The sequence below is a fragment of the Enoplosus armatus genome, chromosome 8 (assembly GCF_043641665.1).
Source record: "Enoplosus armatus isolate fEnoArm2 chromosome 8, fEnoArm2.hap1, whole genome shotgun sequence".
NCBI classification, from domain to species: domain Eukaryota; kingdom Metazoa; phylum Chordata; class Actinopteri; order Centrarchiformes; family Enoplosidae; genus Enoplosus; species Enoplosus armatus.
In genome coordinates, this window is record NC_092187.1 from 10934784 (window position 1) to 10950389 (window position 15606).

The window sequence follows — 15606 nt, forward strand, 5'->3', positions numbered from 1 at the left end:
CTCATTCAGGAAAATTCTGCATGACTGAAAGAACATTTACATTTCAACATGTACATTATCTTTCAATGAACAAGTCTTCTTCAGAAAAGAAATAAACATACGCCACAAAGTACAAATGAAACAGCATGTTTGTATGTGTACATACTGTATGTGGAAAAGTTACAATAACTTTCAAAAACAATTATTCATTATAAGGTTGTCTAATGATTGTTTCATTAGACAACTGCCAGTCATTTAGATGTCTTTCAGTAGCAAATCTTCGTTTTCTCAGAAACCTATTTTTACATTAGTTTAATTTGGCTAAAAATATCAACTTCAAAACAAACTGACAACTGTACTTTAAATTACCACAAATTCCAATTAGCATTAAGTGTCTGAGAAAAAACACAACCCATAATACTTAGACAAAGAGGACAAAAGTTTTCCTCTCAAAAATCAAGTGCATGGTCATTCAACATGAAAATAAACACCCTAAAGCCTAACATGTGATCTTTACATGAGAAGCAAAACAAGCTAACTGTAAACTGTTTTTACACATCTTACACGTCCAAAATGTACAACTTTTTGTAATGTAATGTTCAACATACACACACACACAATAATCAAACATCTGTGCTCTTAATCTCTAATAGAAGAATTTCAAAATATACATATTCAAAACACACAACCGAACACAAGAAACTGGAAATACAATTCAGAAAAACAAGTGCAAAATCAATGCAATTTAATGTGTAGATGTTTGACTACAAGTTACAAGCAAAGTCCTGTATAAATTAGTTCACAGCTCAATTAGAAGTAAAACGTCTATCTGAATCTTGGTGCATTTCTTATGCAAACATCATGTAAATTTGAACTTGAAGTTTTATAGATTGGAAATATTAATTATTTTTATATTGCACTTGACTCGAAGGAGTTTTGCCCCTTACAAACTAGCCTGTGAATAGGATATCACAGAAAATGAAATGGTTTGGTGAAAGAGAACCATTTCTGTAGTGGATGATTGTGACATGTGCCACTTTGGTATGAGATATAAATGACCATAATATTAAAAATGTTGACTGTAAACTGTATAACAAAATAACATAACAGGAGAGTTTGACACACCACTCTTTCCCAGCTGAATATACATAGAAAGTAAGTGGCAAACACCAGTGCTGTGAAATTATGAGACTACAAAAAGGGGAAATCTGTACAAATTTCAAAAATGCAAAACTAACTATACACCACGGACAAAACATGCTGCTTAATGTTGTCCCATGTTTGGCTATTGTAGAGAACCAGAAATGTTATTCAGTTGGGAGAAGTAATGCTCTCATCACAATCAGCATAAGTAGGTAAGACATGACCGTCTGTGTCCAGGCAGCATAGAATAAACAGTACATGTTTATTGCACATTTCACAGAATGGTTTTTAAAAAACCATCAAGCATCAGTGCACGACTTCAATCAATTACACATGCACCTGTGCTCATGTAAGAGGAGCAGTGACAAGACAAAACAAGCCCAGGTCAAAAAAGCCCTGAATCACAAGTTCAAAAAGGCGTAATATTTCATTTCGCCACACAGTTCTCTCATAACTCTAATCAAATGGGAGGTACGCTGTTGAAGATCTGTTAGCTAACATCTGTATTTTCACTAAGCACCAGTAAACAATAAGTAACTGCCAGAAAGGATGTTTTCTGGCATTGCTGAGTGACCTCCAAGTCTACAGACATGACAGGGCTGTCAAGGGCCAGAGGCCAACTCATTCTGTGCAGGTTACACGAGAACAGCAGCAGCAGACCCAGTTCATGTCCAGTTGTGGTACATGTAGAGGCAGGCGAAGAACAGGTTGGTAGTCAGGCTCATTAACAAAAGCCCTGGCCAGATGAGACGCTTCACGAAACCTGGAGACGTCAGAGAAAGCAAATTAGTTTAACGAGAATTATCATTATTATTATTATTATCATCAATGTAGCATGAATGTTTTGTATTTTGTTTACATGTTTTACGGTTTGGTTACTGTCAGCCAATTTTCCTTCAGAACTGATACAGCTGTCAGCTAGTTTAAATGTAGGTACATGTTGATAAGACCATGACAATGTAATTTGAGACCAGTGTATTTCAAATACAGATTGCCTAAGACTACAAAATAGGGAAGCACTGATATGGACCTTAAAAAGCAGGTCATATCAGCCAAACATCACCAATCCAAATCAAAGACACCTTTCTGTTTCACTCTCTACTCATTTAGGGTGGTAAGCTAACATGCGTGAAGCTACCACTAATACTTTGCCACATCCTGCATGGAAGTGTTCAATGTTAAAGAAGGAAGTACATTATTATTTCATTAGAAGCATGATGAAAATGTCCCTTTTCAAAAATCTGTTTATTTCATCATAGTATTTTCTTCCCCAATGATTCTTTTATTTGACGTCACATTTTATTTCATTATGTCTTCTCATTTTGTCACTGTTTAATTCATGTCACTTTTCATGACAATGGTGTTACCACCGCCCCCCTCAGCTTTCAGCCAATCAAAATTATTATTATTGTTTTTAAACCTGTTTTCGCTTTCTCATTATGGGGTATTGAGTGTATATTGATGACTGAAAAATGTGAACAAAGTAAAGGGGTCTGAATATTTTCTGAACCCACTGCATCAGCATTAATTTGAGCTTATTACTGTGTAAAATCTTTCCATCTTTCCAGCGGTTGTATGCCTCCGCCAACCAGTCAAGTTGCATCCATGTTTGTCCAGACTCAGTGTTTCCCATTAATTACCCAGAATGTGGCGACCCAAAATACAAAGTTCTTCAGAGATTTGACCTCTTAATTTTGCTCTGAAAATGCAACACATTGATGTATATAACTCTTGTTTTCTTCTGGCATTTCTGATGGTGAAACTGACTCACTCACAGGATCACGATTAGCTAGGTGTGCTCCGATACGTCATTTGCAGTCATGTGATTCTGATGACACTAAAAATGCCTATGCTGCGTAGCACTGAGAGCCGTCTCCTGAAGGATCCCAAGCGAGCGGATGCCAACAAGACAAATGCAGAAGCTCACTGGAGTAAAAGCCGCACGAGAAGTCAATCAGGAGACCGCCCATGAAGAAGGCTGGTACATTCCCCATCATCTTGTCAGCCACAACGGGAAGAATCGCCTGGTCTTTAACTGCTCTCACCAATACCTCAGGGAGACTTTGAACCAGTACCTGCTACGTGGTCCTACCCTCGGTGCCTCGTTGCTAGGAGTCTTGGTGAGATTTCGAGAACATCACATAGCAGCATACGCCATGTTGTTGACCACAGCCTGTGGCTAGCACAAGATAAGTCCAACCCTCTGGCATCAACACTCAGCCTTAGCTGGAATTGGGAAACAGACTCCTTCAGCTACAAACACACACCTGGCTGCACTCCCAGTCTTGCCGCTACAAAGTTTTCATGGGGGCTAGAGTAGCTGAGATACAGGAGTTAACAGAAAATTGCACCTGGCGCTATGTAGACTGGGAATAATCCTGCGGATGATCTTACTAGAGGGAAGACCCTGGAAGCCCCTATAGATCCAAACCGATGGTCAGAAGGACCGCTCTTCCTTCTCCAACACCCAGTCACTTAGCCAGAGAGGCCCAACACAGAACCACCTGAGGACACAGCAGAGCTCCAAAAGACCACCTTCTGTGGGGTAGCAGTCACCTCACCGATCTCTCAGCCTGGATGACAAGGCATACAACACCTGACAGGAGCTCATGGCTGCCATTGCGCAAGAATTCCATGGACAGACCATCTCCAGTTCTCCGCCTAATGCTGAAGAATTTCATAAGGCAGAGATGATCATTCTTAAGCAAGCCCAACAACAGTCTTTTCCAGAGAACCACAAACTCCTTGCAGCAGGGAAACCCGTCTCATCTGGGAGTCGCCTACTTACTTTAGCTCCTGAAATGGACAAGTCCACGAACCTCATAAGAGTGGGTGGTCGGCTCAGACGCTCAGAAGGTCTAGATGACTCGACATTGCACCCTGTTGTCCTGGATGACTCACACCCAGTTACACATTTGCTCAATTGCAATTTGTAGACACCAGCGTGCATATGCCGAATATGCTTATCACTCTCATACTCCCGTTCCCTATGTATAGATGGGTTATGTGACTCGCTAGCATTTTTTTCATTGTGTGGTAAAAAAGAGGGAGTGCTCAAGTTCAGGAGTGATTAATCCTTATTTTCCTCCTGTGTGGTCCGGTTTGTGATGTTCAAGTATTGAGTCAATGACAAAGTAAGTGCCTGCTTCGTTATGTTTATATTTTGCAAATTTAACCACGTGTTTGTATGTGCCCAGCGTGAGGAGAAATATTATTAATATTGTCACGATGCTCATGTTGTAATTTACTAGTGGAAATATAAAATTTGTATTACGCTCCATGTACATACATTACAGTAGCACGTAAATGCTGTTAAGAGTTTAGTTAATAGCATCTTCATATGGGGAGGAAATGTCCGTTGTGGGTGGACGCCATTACGTTACACCCTCGTTTGACCTAAGGGTGGCGACATTGTACTGGTCAATGCATATGTAAAATTTGTTTATTTCTGAACAGTAATATTTTCATTTGCATGCATTTTGAGGTTACTGCTTTTGTTAAAGAATGATCATTGCAATGTTGATTGATACATTTGTTTAAATTAAGTAGTTAGATTTGGTACTATCTATATATACAGTATATAGGCATATATTAGTATAGTATATTCCTTTATGTCCTGTTGTTGTTAAGATGCCAGTGCCCAATAGTGATTTTATGTGTAATTCCAGACTGATAATGATGTAGTTCTGGGAAGAAATTAAATGTCCTCATCTTGATTCATGTGTTCTGACCGATACACCATCCTGTTTACTGCCATACCCTATATGAGCTAGCCCTATTTAATTACCTCACAAACACCTGTACTGTGCTAGTTATTGTTTAGTCACTGTGTCGTCCCAGTCAACATGTGTGTGAAATCTGTAATCGTCCAATCCATTCTTAAATTATGGCTAAAAAGCTACTTTGAAATCACAATGACCTTTGAGTCAAAAGTGTCACCTATTAAGTATCCGACCAACTGAAACATGGTAATTAATTCTTGAGTTATGGCCCCAAAAAAAGGCATAAAAATGTGAACCTATCCTTTAAAAACTGTACATCCGATTAGGATCACAATTTACAAGAAGTCCCAGGACCAAGACACTGTTATGGCATCCAGTTAGACAACAGGCATGAAACCAAAATTAAATGTGATTTCCGACCAATCGTAGACACAGCTTCACCTCCCTGCATTAAAATGAGACTGCTTACCTTTTGGAGGAGGGGTGCTTTCCAGCCCCTGTGTCGTAGTGCCAACCAGGCACGCGGAGGACTCTGAGGAGCTGCCTCGCTTCTCTTCCTCTTCAATCACACTGCCGTCCCTTAACAAAGAACTCAAATCTGCAAAGCAATGGAACTAGGTAAATTATGAAGCCATTGATAAAACCATCTAAAGATGAAGCCATTAATTAATGTGGAATCTCTCTTTACAGCCACTGTGTATTGAGAATGTTACTTATGTTACTTTGCCATCTGGTGGTAGCATCATGAATGACACTGAGGTAGACTGCAATGCATGTTGCTACAACCCACCCAACAACAAACATTTCACTTTTAACAGTTTCACCTCAGCTGTACTTACCATTTTGGCTTTGGAAGGGTGAGATGTCAGGTGAAAAGCAGCCGCTGTAAATGGAGGCTCGCTCTACAAGAAAATGTGACGGAGACACAGGTGGGGACATGAGTGTGGGCTCTGGCTCCGTTGAGAAAAGCCGGAGTTTTCGGCCGCTGATGTTGAGGCGAGCAGGGCTGATGAGTGGGCGCCGTTGTCTGGCAGAACCTGAACTGGATGTAACCGACCCAGCTACTGAAGGAGTTGGAGAGGGGCCCGGAGATGATGGGCGACTCCCAGACATCAGTGAAAAGTAGTCTGTGCCAAAAAAGGATCGAACGTCAATCAAGTGCTCTGAAAGGGTTAGGAATTGTTTAAGATATAGGGTTGAGTGGACATCACAAAATCACCAGGAGTTTTAATACCTGAGGGTGGGGAGTCTTTGTATTGTGAGGCTGGTCTACTTCCGCTAAACAGGTAACCAGAATCTGAAAATAGAAATACAATGTACAGTCACACCATTCACCACAACCATGAACCAGGACTTTAACCTGCATCAGTCAGTTGGACAGTTAGTGTCAGTGTCCAAAAAGCAAATTTTGCTCTGTGTCTGATAAAATTAAAAGTAAGCAACTTCAAGCTAAGACGTTCAACTAACAATCCTAAGTTAGTGATATGTGGTGGTGGTCCATCTGTCAAGTTATTTTGATGATTTTCTGCCCCCTAGAGGCAAAAACCTGACAAATGCAGCTGGGGCCAACAAATCACTTGGTCTATACAAAGGTCAGAATGGTGAAAAATGTTGATCACAATTTCTTAAAGCCTGAGGTGACATCTTCCCATATTTAGTTTGCTATCTGCAATTTCTAGTAAATTACCTAGTTTGTCCTCCAGACAGCACTTTTTTACTGTACAATTTTGTGTTTCTAAAAAAGCACCAAAGTATAAACCATACAGTGCATGTAACATTAATCCCTGCAAAGAAACACCAATCCTTCAAACATATCTTTCACATGTTTGGAATCAGTGGCATAACCCAATTCTGTGCCAAGCAGCAGAAACTGAAAGCTACTGAATCTTAACAATTATAAATCTTCTGTATGCAATGAACATCGCAAGAAGCAACTCAAGATCAAACATGTCTGAGCAGCTATGGGAAGTCATGCAACAAGAACTGTAGGCAGAAGTGGGCTGAATATTCCCACAAGCCCCAGCTGAAGGGAGTGTCCAGCTACATGAAAAAGATACCGTGTCAATTATCTTCAGTGAGTTTTAGTTATTTAGTTATCAGATCACAAAATGATGACTGAATGAATAAATCTAATCTAACAAATCATCTTCAGCCTATGCCAAAAGGCATAGAAGGATCTGCCAGTACCAGATGATTCATTGTTTTTATGCCTGTCAACTCAAACTGAAAATAAATCATTTTAATGTTACCTGTCCTGTTGAGGGAGGGGATGGTGCCAAGGCAGAGGGCTCTGCTGAGGCGCCCAGGCAGAGAGGAGGGGGAGGCCTTGCGCTCGCGAGGGCTCTGTTGGCGGTTGATGAGCTTGGAGAGGTTGGGGGGCGGCATGGGGACGAAGGAGTCTGCCAGGTCAGGAGAGAGCAAGTGAGGCTGGCTGCTGAAGGGGGGGACTGCAAGGTATCTGCAACACAAGAGCAACGCAACGGTCTACTACTTGAAAATCAAAATTACAACAAAACAGTCAAAAGGTTTTAATACTCCAGAAAAAGCATAATATACTTTACAGAGAATGGGTGCTGCAAGGAGACAGAATTTTCAACTTGTGATTTTATGTGCAAAGAAAGAAGTCTTAAAATGTGACTTATCTGTTCCACGTCAATGTCAATATACAACATTATTGACATCAAAATATATACTTTGAATTGCAAAAGGTACAAGAAGTGCCTGAAATCAGATCAGCGCACAAACTTTGTACCACACAGCTCTCATATTTAATGCCAGCACTTCATTAATGGCAGCAGCTATGACAAGGCTGTCACTGCAGCTGTCGGACAACAGGCAGCAGCTGAAAGTGCCTACAGGACAAAAGCTCCAGGAGAAATGCTGCCCAGTAACGCAGCTCATCTCACTCACATTTCCACAACACACAGTCAACTGCCCATACATGTTATGTGTCAAAGTAGTTTCTGTATAGTGGCAATGCTTTGTCTTTCTAGAAAAACAATTCACAGGAATCCTGGCCAACATTAAGCTAACATTTTATTTTAAATCCTATGCTGTGTAATAACACTTCTATCTAAAAAAAAAAACGGTAGAGAAACCAGTGGACAAGACTGTGTGTTTGTGTTGAAAACAAACAGAGGAGGCATATCCTTTCACCAGTTGTTTATTACATTCCATGTACAGCAAGCAAGTCTTCATACTGGAGCTTGATATGACAAGCAAGACACCCTATTTCAGCATTCAAGCACCCAAAACACAGTACGTTTCATTGGGTATGTTGCAGGAAACCTTTCAGCATGGACGGACCTCCATTTCTGAGGCTGCTACAGAATATACAAACACACAGTAACTGATCAAATTGAGATATATTACATTAGCTTATTTATTCTACAGTTTGGTATAGCAAATTATTGCTTAAATTGTGTAAAAAGTACCAAGATTTGGCACAATAACCTTTCCTTTTTAAGTATTGAGTCCTTCAGTCTTTCTGCAACACACACATTACTAAAACATTTAGATATAACACAATCACATTTGTTAGCTACATACTGGATATCCATAGAAACACAGTGCGGTAAAAACATTAACATTCTCGGCTGCATTAGTAAAAAGGTAGTTTTCTAGCTATCGCTGTTAAAAACACCACAAAATACGTTTGTGGTAACAGTGTAATGCTGTAGTTGCATATGGCAGCTGAAACTCATGATTAACATACAAGTTTGAATGTAGTGCTTCTCGAGCTAAGTGTTTGACACAAATGAAGGTTAACAGTCATACAGCTTATCAGAAAGATACAGGAATTCTCTAAAAACCACACAGAAACAGCCATATACTCAGGCTAGATATTATGCATTTATCATAGCATAACACACATGCATACTGGAGGTTTATAGCCAACACAAACCTTTTAGCACAGCATGTAAAGCTCTGGCAAAGATAATACATTTTAAGATGTACCTTACATATGCAAACAAAAGGGTAAAAATATACCATTACTGAAATAATGATATTTTCCCTTTACTTTGAGAACGCACACACAACGAGGTGCAGACTAGTGTGATCTTCAATCAATCAATCAAAATGAAAACATGTCTCACAACTCTTCTCCAGTACACCATGCTTGATTCGTATACATACATTTTCAGCATGTAATAAAGCATGGTGAGTTGTGCGACGTGCTCCAAGTTTGATGAAATATCATCTTTGTCAAGAGTTTAAGATGCAGTTTGTCACATGATGAAGTTTATGAAAGGTAAAAAAAGGAAGAGCCTCTAGGTAATTACTGATAGATGCTATAGCTTGAGGAATCATACTGGTTCATAGCACTCTATAGCATTGCAATACTTGCATTTGATTTATTTCAGAGGCAGAAAAATAAAATCACAGCTTCAAAACTTGGTTATTACTCTGCATGCGCAGAGTCAATACTTTCCTCATAATCCACAAACAGCAAATTGAATATTTTACATTTGGCGACACTTTTGTTGCCAAAATTCACAATTTAAAAGCTTTGAAACTACTGGTTCGAGAACATAACGCTACAGGACAGCACAAAATGCAATTTAAACCTCACAGTTACAGTACAGTACTCTACCCACCAATTACAATCTATACACACTCTCTACAGCTATTAGTTTCTAATACCTTTTCGCATTACTGTCAAATAAACACTCCCTTCACTATATTCCACAAGTAAAAACAAATGGGTTAACAAAAATATATTTGCAAGAGGTGAAATGTTAGCACATGTAACATCCATCAGTGTTAGAATGTTGGCAAAGGAAAGTTCAGTATTACTGAAGTGGTCAAGTGCAGCAATAGGTAAGTGCAACAGAAATCTAATATTTTTAGCTGCAAATGGAATGTAATGCAACATTTTTAACTATCGCATTTTTTTTTATTCCAATAGAGTATGAAAAAGATGACGGTCCAACATCTCACTTGAAACTATCAAAATCTGGATGTAACCGTAATACTGGAAGTGCAGTATTTCTAATACTGCTGAGTTTTTGGTGGCGCAACAAAAAAAAACAACAACAAAAAACTACATCCGAGTCTTATTACTTACTCTCAACAAAGTACTTGCTTAAAGTTTTACATTACACTTGAAAGATTTTCTGCCAATGACCATATTCAGGTACAGAGATGAGCACTTCATAATGTTTGTGTTTTAAAGCACTGATACAAAAAGGCCGCAAGAAACTACTACTTAGACATGATTACCTCAAGCAAATAAGTACCTGCCAGGTAGTCAATATTTTTAAGCATCAGCTTTCGGCACAACAGAGAGTAACAAAAACTTTTTTTTTTTTTTTTAAAGTGCTGTATACAAAAGTATAATTACAGGGATTATGTCTTACAATGAAGGTCATGCATCATTTCGAGGCAAAGGAAAAAACTGAAGCAAAATCCAAGTGGAAATCACAAGAGTACAAAACCACAACAATGGGGACGGGAGAAGAGCAGCTAACAGCAAGACCTTTGAACTACAGAATTTGGGGAAAACCATCGATGAACTAGTGGCTGCTTTTCTCCGGCAGCTAAATGTTTAATGATTTTCAAATAGCAACAAGAACATGAACCACTTTTAACATTTCCATCATTAAAAAAAAAAAAAAAGAAGGAAAAAAGGCGACCGTTACAGCTGCTGTTCAAGACACAGAATTTGTAAACTTGTAAGGACGAAAACGCAATAGCCGCCACTTCACTACAAACATAACTGCATATATCACACATGGAAAAACCTTCCAGCTCTGACTTGCAAACTGATCAGTTGTTTCAGCACTGATGTTGTGTTCCTTAGAGAGTCCTTACAGACATCGGTAATAAATAAATAGTGTCGTCAAAAGGACTCGTGATGGACACACAGGTCCAAGGTTATTCTTTGTTCAGAAATTGTCGACGATAGCAATACACGAGCGATGTGACTGTTCAAAAGCCACATCTTGAGTATGGCTTGCAGTGTTTTCACAAATAGTAAGAAAAAGTATTTCAGGCAACGAGCTGTTGGTAACTATTTTCATCCTACAGCTACAGTGTTAAAAAAATGAGTACATTCAAAATGCTTTTAAACATTCTAGTAAAGAGGAAGATTACATAGTTTAGTACTAGTTGGGTACTTGAATGTTAAATTCACACTATATTGGTTTAAAAATGACATTTTTTTATTGTATTTTTCTTTTCACTCTCAAGGTCAGTCCATCACACAGTTGTTATAGTTAATATTGCATTAGCAATGCAATTAGTCATCAAGAAATTGTGGCACAATTTCCTACAAGATGCCTTCTGTATAGTGTACTTGAGAGTCTTCTTGAGAGTCATCTTCAGAGTCGGTAACTAATATTTTTTTTTAGTAATAGTAGTTAATAATGCCTTTTTAATTACATGATTCTTGAAAGATTTCCTAGTCAATTTCTCTCATGGAAACAGTCCAAAAATAAGAAATCTGACATTGAGTCAATGACAATTCTGTTACCAAACAGAGGGATCAAGCTGCTCATACGACACTATCTTATTCACGTGCATGTGTGCTCAAAGGTAAGGTTTTGATGTGAAGTAGCACTAGTCTTTTGTTCCTATCATGGGCCACACAATCCTATGCTTTACGTTTGCCATTCACATGTCATGACCTCATAGTCATCCGCACACGGCAGTAAAAAAAGGGGGGTTATGAGTAAAAAAATGGACATTGTATTTAAAAACAGCATGTTCCTTGTTCTGTTAATGAACAAGACAAAATAAAGGGAAATAACACTTTCAGATTATGTATTAATGTACTATGATCTGGTTCTAATGAACACAAACCTCTCAAGGAAAGAGGACTCTTTATAAAATCCCATGTTTCAAACACTATTTGAACATTACTGCTCAGATTCTGACCTTCGATATCTGGCTCTTCTTGGACCCAGTGGTTTGCGAGTTGCCACAGCAGCGGCAAAGCTGACTAGGCAACAGAGGGAGACCATACTGAGCCTGGCTGTGTCCATCCAGCCCAAGGCACCAGTCAAGTAGCTCTCAGTCAGGTGGAGGCACAGGATGAGGAACCACAGGACAGAGGCCACGGCATCAATTCTCCTCAACCTGAAAAAAATAAAAATAAAATTAATGAAATAAAATCAGCAACACATGAGCTTCCAGAGTTAGTTTTTGGCTAAATTAAACTTGTCTGGGACAAACTTTCCAAGGGATACTAAAGAGGCAGTGACTGCTTACCTCACAGGTCCTGCAAAGAAGATAGCAGTGAGACAAGTCAACAGGCCAACAGAGACTACCGCCAGCTGGTTGTCCCTTCCATGCTGCCACACCAGCTTGACATTTTCTATGGCCTTGTCTGGGAGCAGCTCCAGCAGACCCTGCCATACAGGCACGCCACCACTGCTTTCGTTGTTGGGGGTGGATTCATTGGAGGGTTTAGGCTTTGGAGGAACGACCCCACCACTTAATGTCTGAGGGCCACTAGGTGAAGTAGTGTGGTCCGGCCATTCACTCAAAGATGCAGCAACTAGGAAAGCACATATCAGGAAGGCGAGGGCCCGTAACAGTATGACCCCCGTGGGAGAAGAGGCAGAATAGGAGCTCTGAAGGAGAAAGAACATATTTTCATTGTGAATATTGGGTGACATTTTGACATGGAGGGTAAACAGATTCATGATTTCACTTTAACTAAAGTCTACACCAGGGGTGTGAAAGCCAATTAAATTAAACCATCTGAAAACACATCCCTTTTTGCACTAAAACTCAGAGGTATAATGAGGACTTAAATTGGCAATGTGTCAAACAACAGTATGTATTTAGGATTGTAGCTATTATTGGTGTGTGGGGAAGAAAATCACAACCCTTGGCACTCCATACATGACTTGATTCTTTAAGCATGTAATATTAAGATCACCAAACCGTCCCTAAAGAAACAAGTCCAATCCAAATAGTTTTAATATCCTTTCTTTAAGTTATAGAGTTTCACTAAACCTGATCAGTGGTGCTGTATAACTGGTGTTACAAAGCTGGTTGACAACTGTGTTAACCTCTGGCTTATCAGTTCAGCTTTGGGCAGGTGCACATAAAAGAGGTGACATTTGTGATCACAAACCAAGCTAATGCAATATAAACAGATGAGATCAAAGGGGGGATATTTAATATGAGACATGATGAAAGTGGCAATACCTGTGAACAAAATACTGTACTTTATTGTCGTGGCATAAAGTCATATTCAGTAAGATAAAAACAATGTGAGGATATATTTTCTGATGAAATGCTACAGTGGGCATGCCTTTTCGTCAGCATATGGTTACTCATCAAGCCTTACTGTGTTTCATGTAAATTCATTCATTCACATATTCACACACTTTGCTTGTCAGGTGTCTGCAGTTTTGGACTTTGGATTGCACTGACCTTTACGAAGCTCTTGTCTGACTCTCGGCTGCGCCGCAGCTGATGGTTTAGGAGCACTGTTCGAAGTTGACGGTTTTGATATTTGATGTAGTACTCCACTGCTGTCTGACACGGCCTGCATAACTTATAGGTCTGCTCCAGGTGGTGCTTGTAGGCTTCAATTTCCTCATCGTAGTTCTCCTAAAAAAGAAACAAAAAATCAATGTATTAATTACATCGATAAAGACTGTGTAGTGAATAGAAATGAGCAGCGCACATACATCATCCCTCGGGATAAATGAGGCCAATTGCTTGATCTTTGTAGATTGGTTGTTATTGCACTTCCTGCATAGCAGCATCTGACAGTTGACCCACTGCAGTGTCTTGGGTGTCTCAGATGAGGGAAGGCTACCAGATACTCCATGGTTCAGATGCTCCATATACTGAGCTGGGATGGGTTTGTTGTAATCTCCATTCTGAAAACCAGACCGATCAACAAAAAGAAGAATATAAAAAACACACAGCTTACACCACTGGCAAAAAGAAAAAAAAGTTTTAATTCTGTGAAGTTTACCGAGATGCCAAGAATATTATTCACAGGTGTTGTGTGTTTTTGAAACTTACCTCCTGGAAGCCATTGTACTGGTCACAGTTGGGGCAGTCCCAGCAGTTCCTGTTCCCATAGGGCACCACTGTGTTCTGATTACAGAACCAGCAGTTCACATTTGCATGGGTCGGCTTCTTTCTGTAAGCAAGACGTGGATACATGATTACATGATACAACATTAATACTATTAATCAAACCTGCTGGTGCATTTCAGGAGGTACAAATGTTTCCCACAGTGGGATCCACTAACCACCCCACCAACCCAATTATCCCTGTTGTATTAAGGAGGCACTCTGTGTCTTATATTCTAGTAAGAGTAAGTAGAGGATCTAAGTTCATGTCAGTCTGGTTGGAGGTGCACCAAATCCTTGACGTGCAAAAGTTTGGGAAGCCCTGTTGTTTTGGTAGCGCTTAACTGTCACGTTGAGTCAATATTGTATGAAATGTAATAATAAATAAACTTTAAAAAAAATAAAATAATGTGCATTGAAATAGTGAAAGTCACTATCTTAACGTTGTTGTCACAACTATCCGACTAACGTTAACGTTATAGCATTAAAGTTAGTTAGCACCCAGGCTAGCAAAGTGCTCGGGCTATCGTAGATAAATAGACCACTGTTAGAATATATATTCATATTTATAAATTATTTCTTGAATGTCACAATTTTGAACCACCAATGCAAACGTTAAACACTGTTTCCTAACTTGTATTAAGGTTAACGTGGATCTAGCTAAAAGCATACGAAGCGGTGCAAAACCTTGAAGTTACCTGGTAGCAATTCTGTATATCAGCGCTCCACCGGCGACAAACGCCGTAGCTCCGACTCCACTGTACATTAACTGAGGATATTCCAACAGAAGCTGGTTAAACGCCTCCATTTCCACTGAAATTAGCAGTAAGGAAGCTAACAAAACATAAAAATGTAGTGTTCTACTGGTAACGCAAAACACGGCGCGATAGCGCACGCGGCAAGCAATCCCCTTTTGTTCACGCCCATGAAACGGAAACGGAACGTGCGTAACAGCCTGGACGCGTTCCAATATTTTTAATTCATTCTTTCTTGTCGACTGTACCATTCACTAAAACAACACATGATAAAACTATCACGTAAACCTAAAAATGTAGTCACAATTTGAATATTTTGGGTGTTAGTGCTTATCAACATTGAAATCAATCACACTTTGGTTTGATTCTAAACAGCACGTAGTGTAGAAGACGGGGAGTGTGATAGTGTTGGAATGTGGGAGGGGACCATTTCTGTCTTCCTTTTCCTCTCATGGTTTAAACCCCTGATACCACTCATAGACATACTACTGCACATCACGAATCTTTAAAAATATTACATTAATCGGTCACTTCGTATGCTGTCAAGAATAATTACCTTCTGAAACATTAGTTACTGGTTTAACTGCGTCATATCACCTGTTATTTCAAGTTCTTTATTGTCATATGCACAACAATTACAGCGTAGCAATCATTGGCAATTTTTTATTTATAGTTCATAACAATGAACAACTCATAACAATTTATAAAAAGAAAGTCGCGCAGGTAAAAGAGAATCTAAGACACAAAGTAGTCCTGAAGTTAAAATATAAGAATAGAATAGAATGGAATATATAGGATATCCTTTAGAATAAAATATAATACTGTGACAGGGAGGTGTAGCTACAGTAGTGATAAATTGAATAAACTGTAATGTTATGGACAGGTAAGAACAAGATTTTAGACAGGCAGTACACTCAAAAAAACTAAATATATATACTGCGATGGTTACACAGCTTTAAACA

At 39.2% G+C, this 15606-nt stretch overlaps 1 protein-coding gene across 1 annotated transcript; it reads right to left on the reverse strand.

Moving 5' to 3' along the window:
* Positions 1-1781: 1781 nt before the first annotated feature.
* Positions 1782-14697, reverse strand: tmem201 (transmembrane protein 201). Its single transcript, XM_070910875.1, has 12 exons — positions 14588-14697; positions 13836-13956; positions 13493-13687; positions 13233-13412; positions 12057-12421; positions 11709-11924; positions 10316-10330; positions 7094-7302; positions 6079-6141; positions 5684-5971; positions 5314-5442; positions 1782-1885 (listed from the first exon to the last, which is right to left on the reverse strand). Exons 1-12 carry the CDS (start codon positions 14695-14697, stop codon positions 1788-1790), a joined length of 1989 nt encoding a protein of 662 aa, XP_070766976.1. The 3' UTR covers positions 1782-1787.
* Between the last annotated feature and the right edge of the window lie 909 nt (positions 14698-15606).

Bases quoted from the DNA above. Each gene is read 5' to 3' on its own strand.
- tmem201 (XM_070910875.1), bottom strand. From the start codon at position 14,697: ATGGAGGCGTTTAACCAGCTTCTGTTGGAATATCCTCAGTTAATGTAC. The intron at 12,422-13,232 runs GTCAGTGCAATC...TTTCTCCTTCAG, and splicing joins CAGACAAGAGCTTCGTAAAG to AGCTCCTATTCTGCCTCTTC. The intron at 5,443-5,683 runs GTAAGTACAGCT...ATTGCTTTGCAG, and splicing joins ACCCTTCCAAAGCCAAAATG to ATTTGAGTTCTTTGTTAAGG.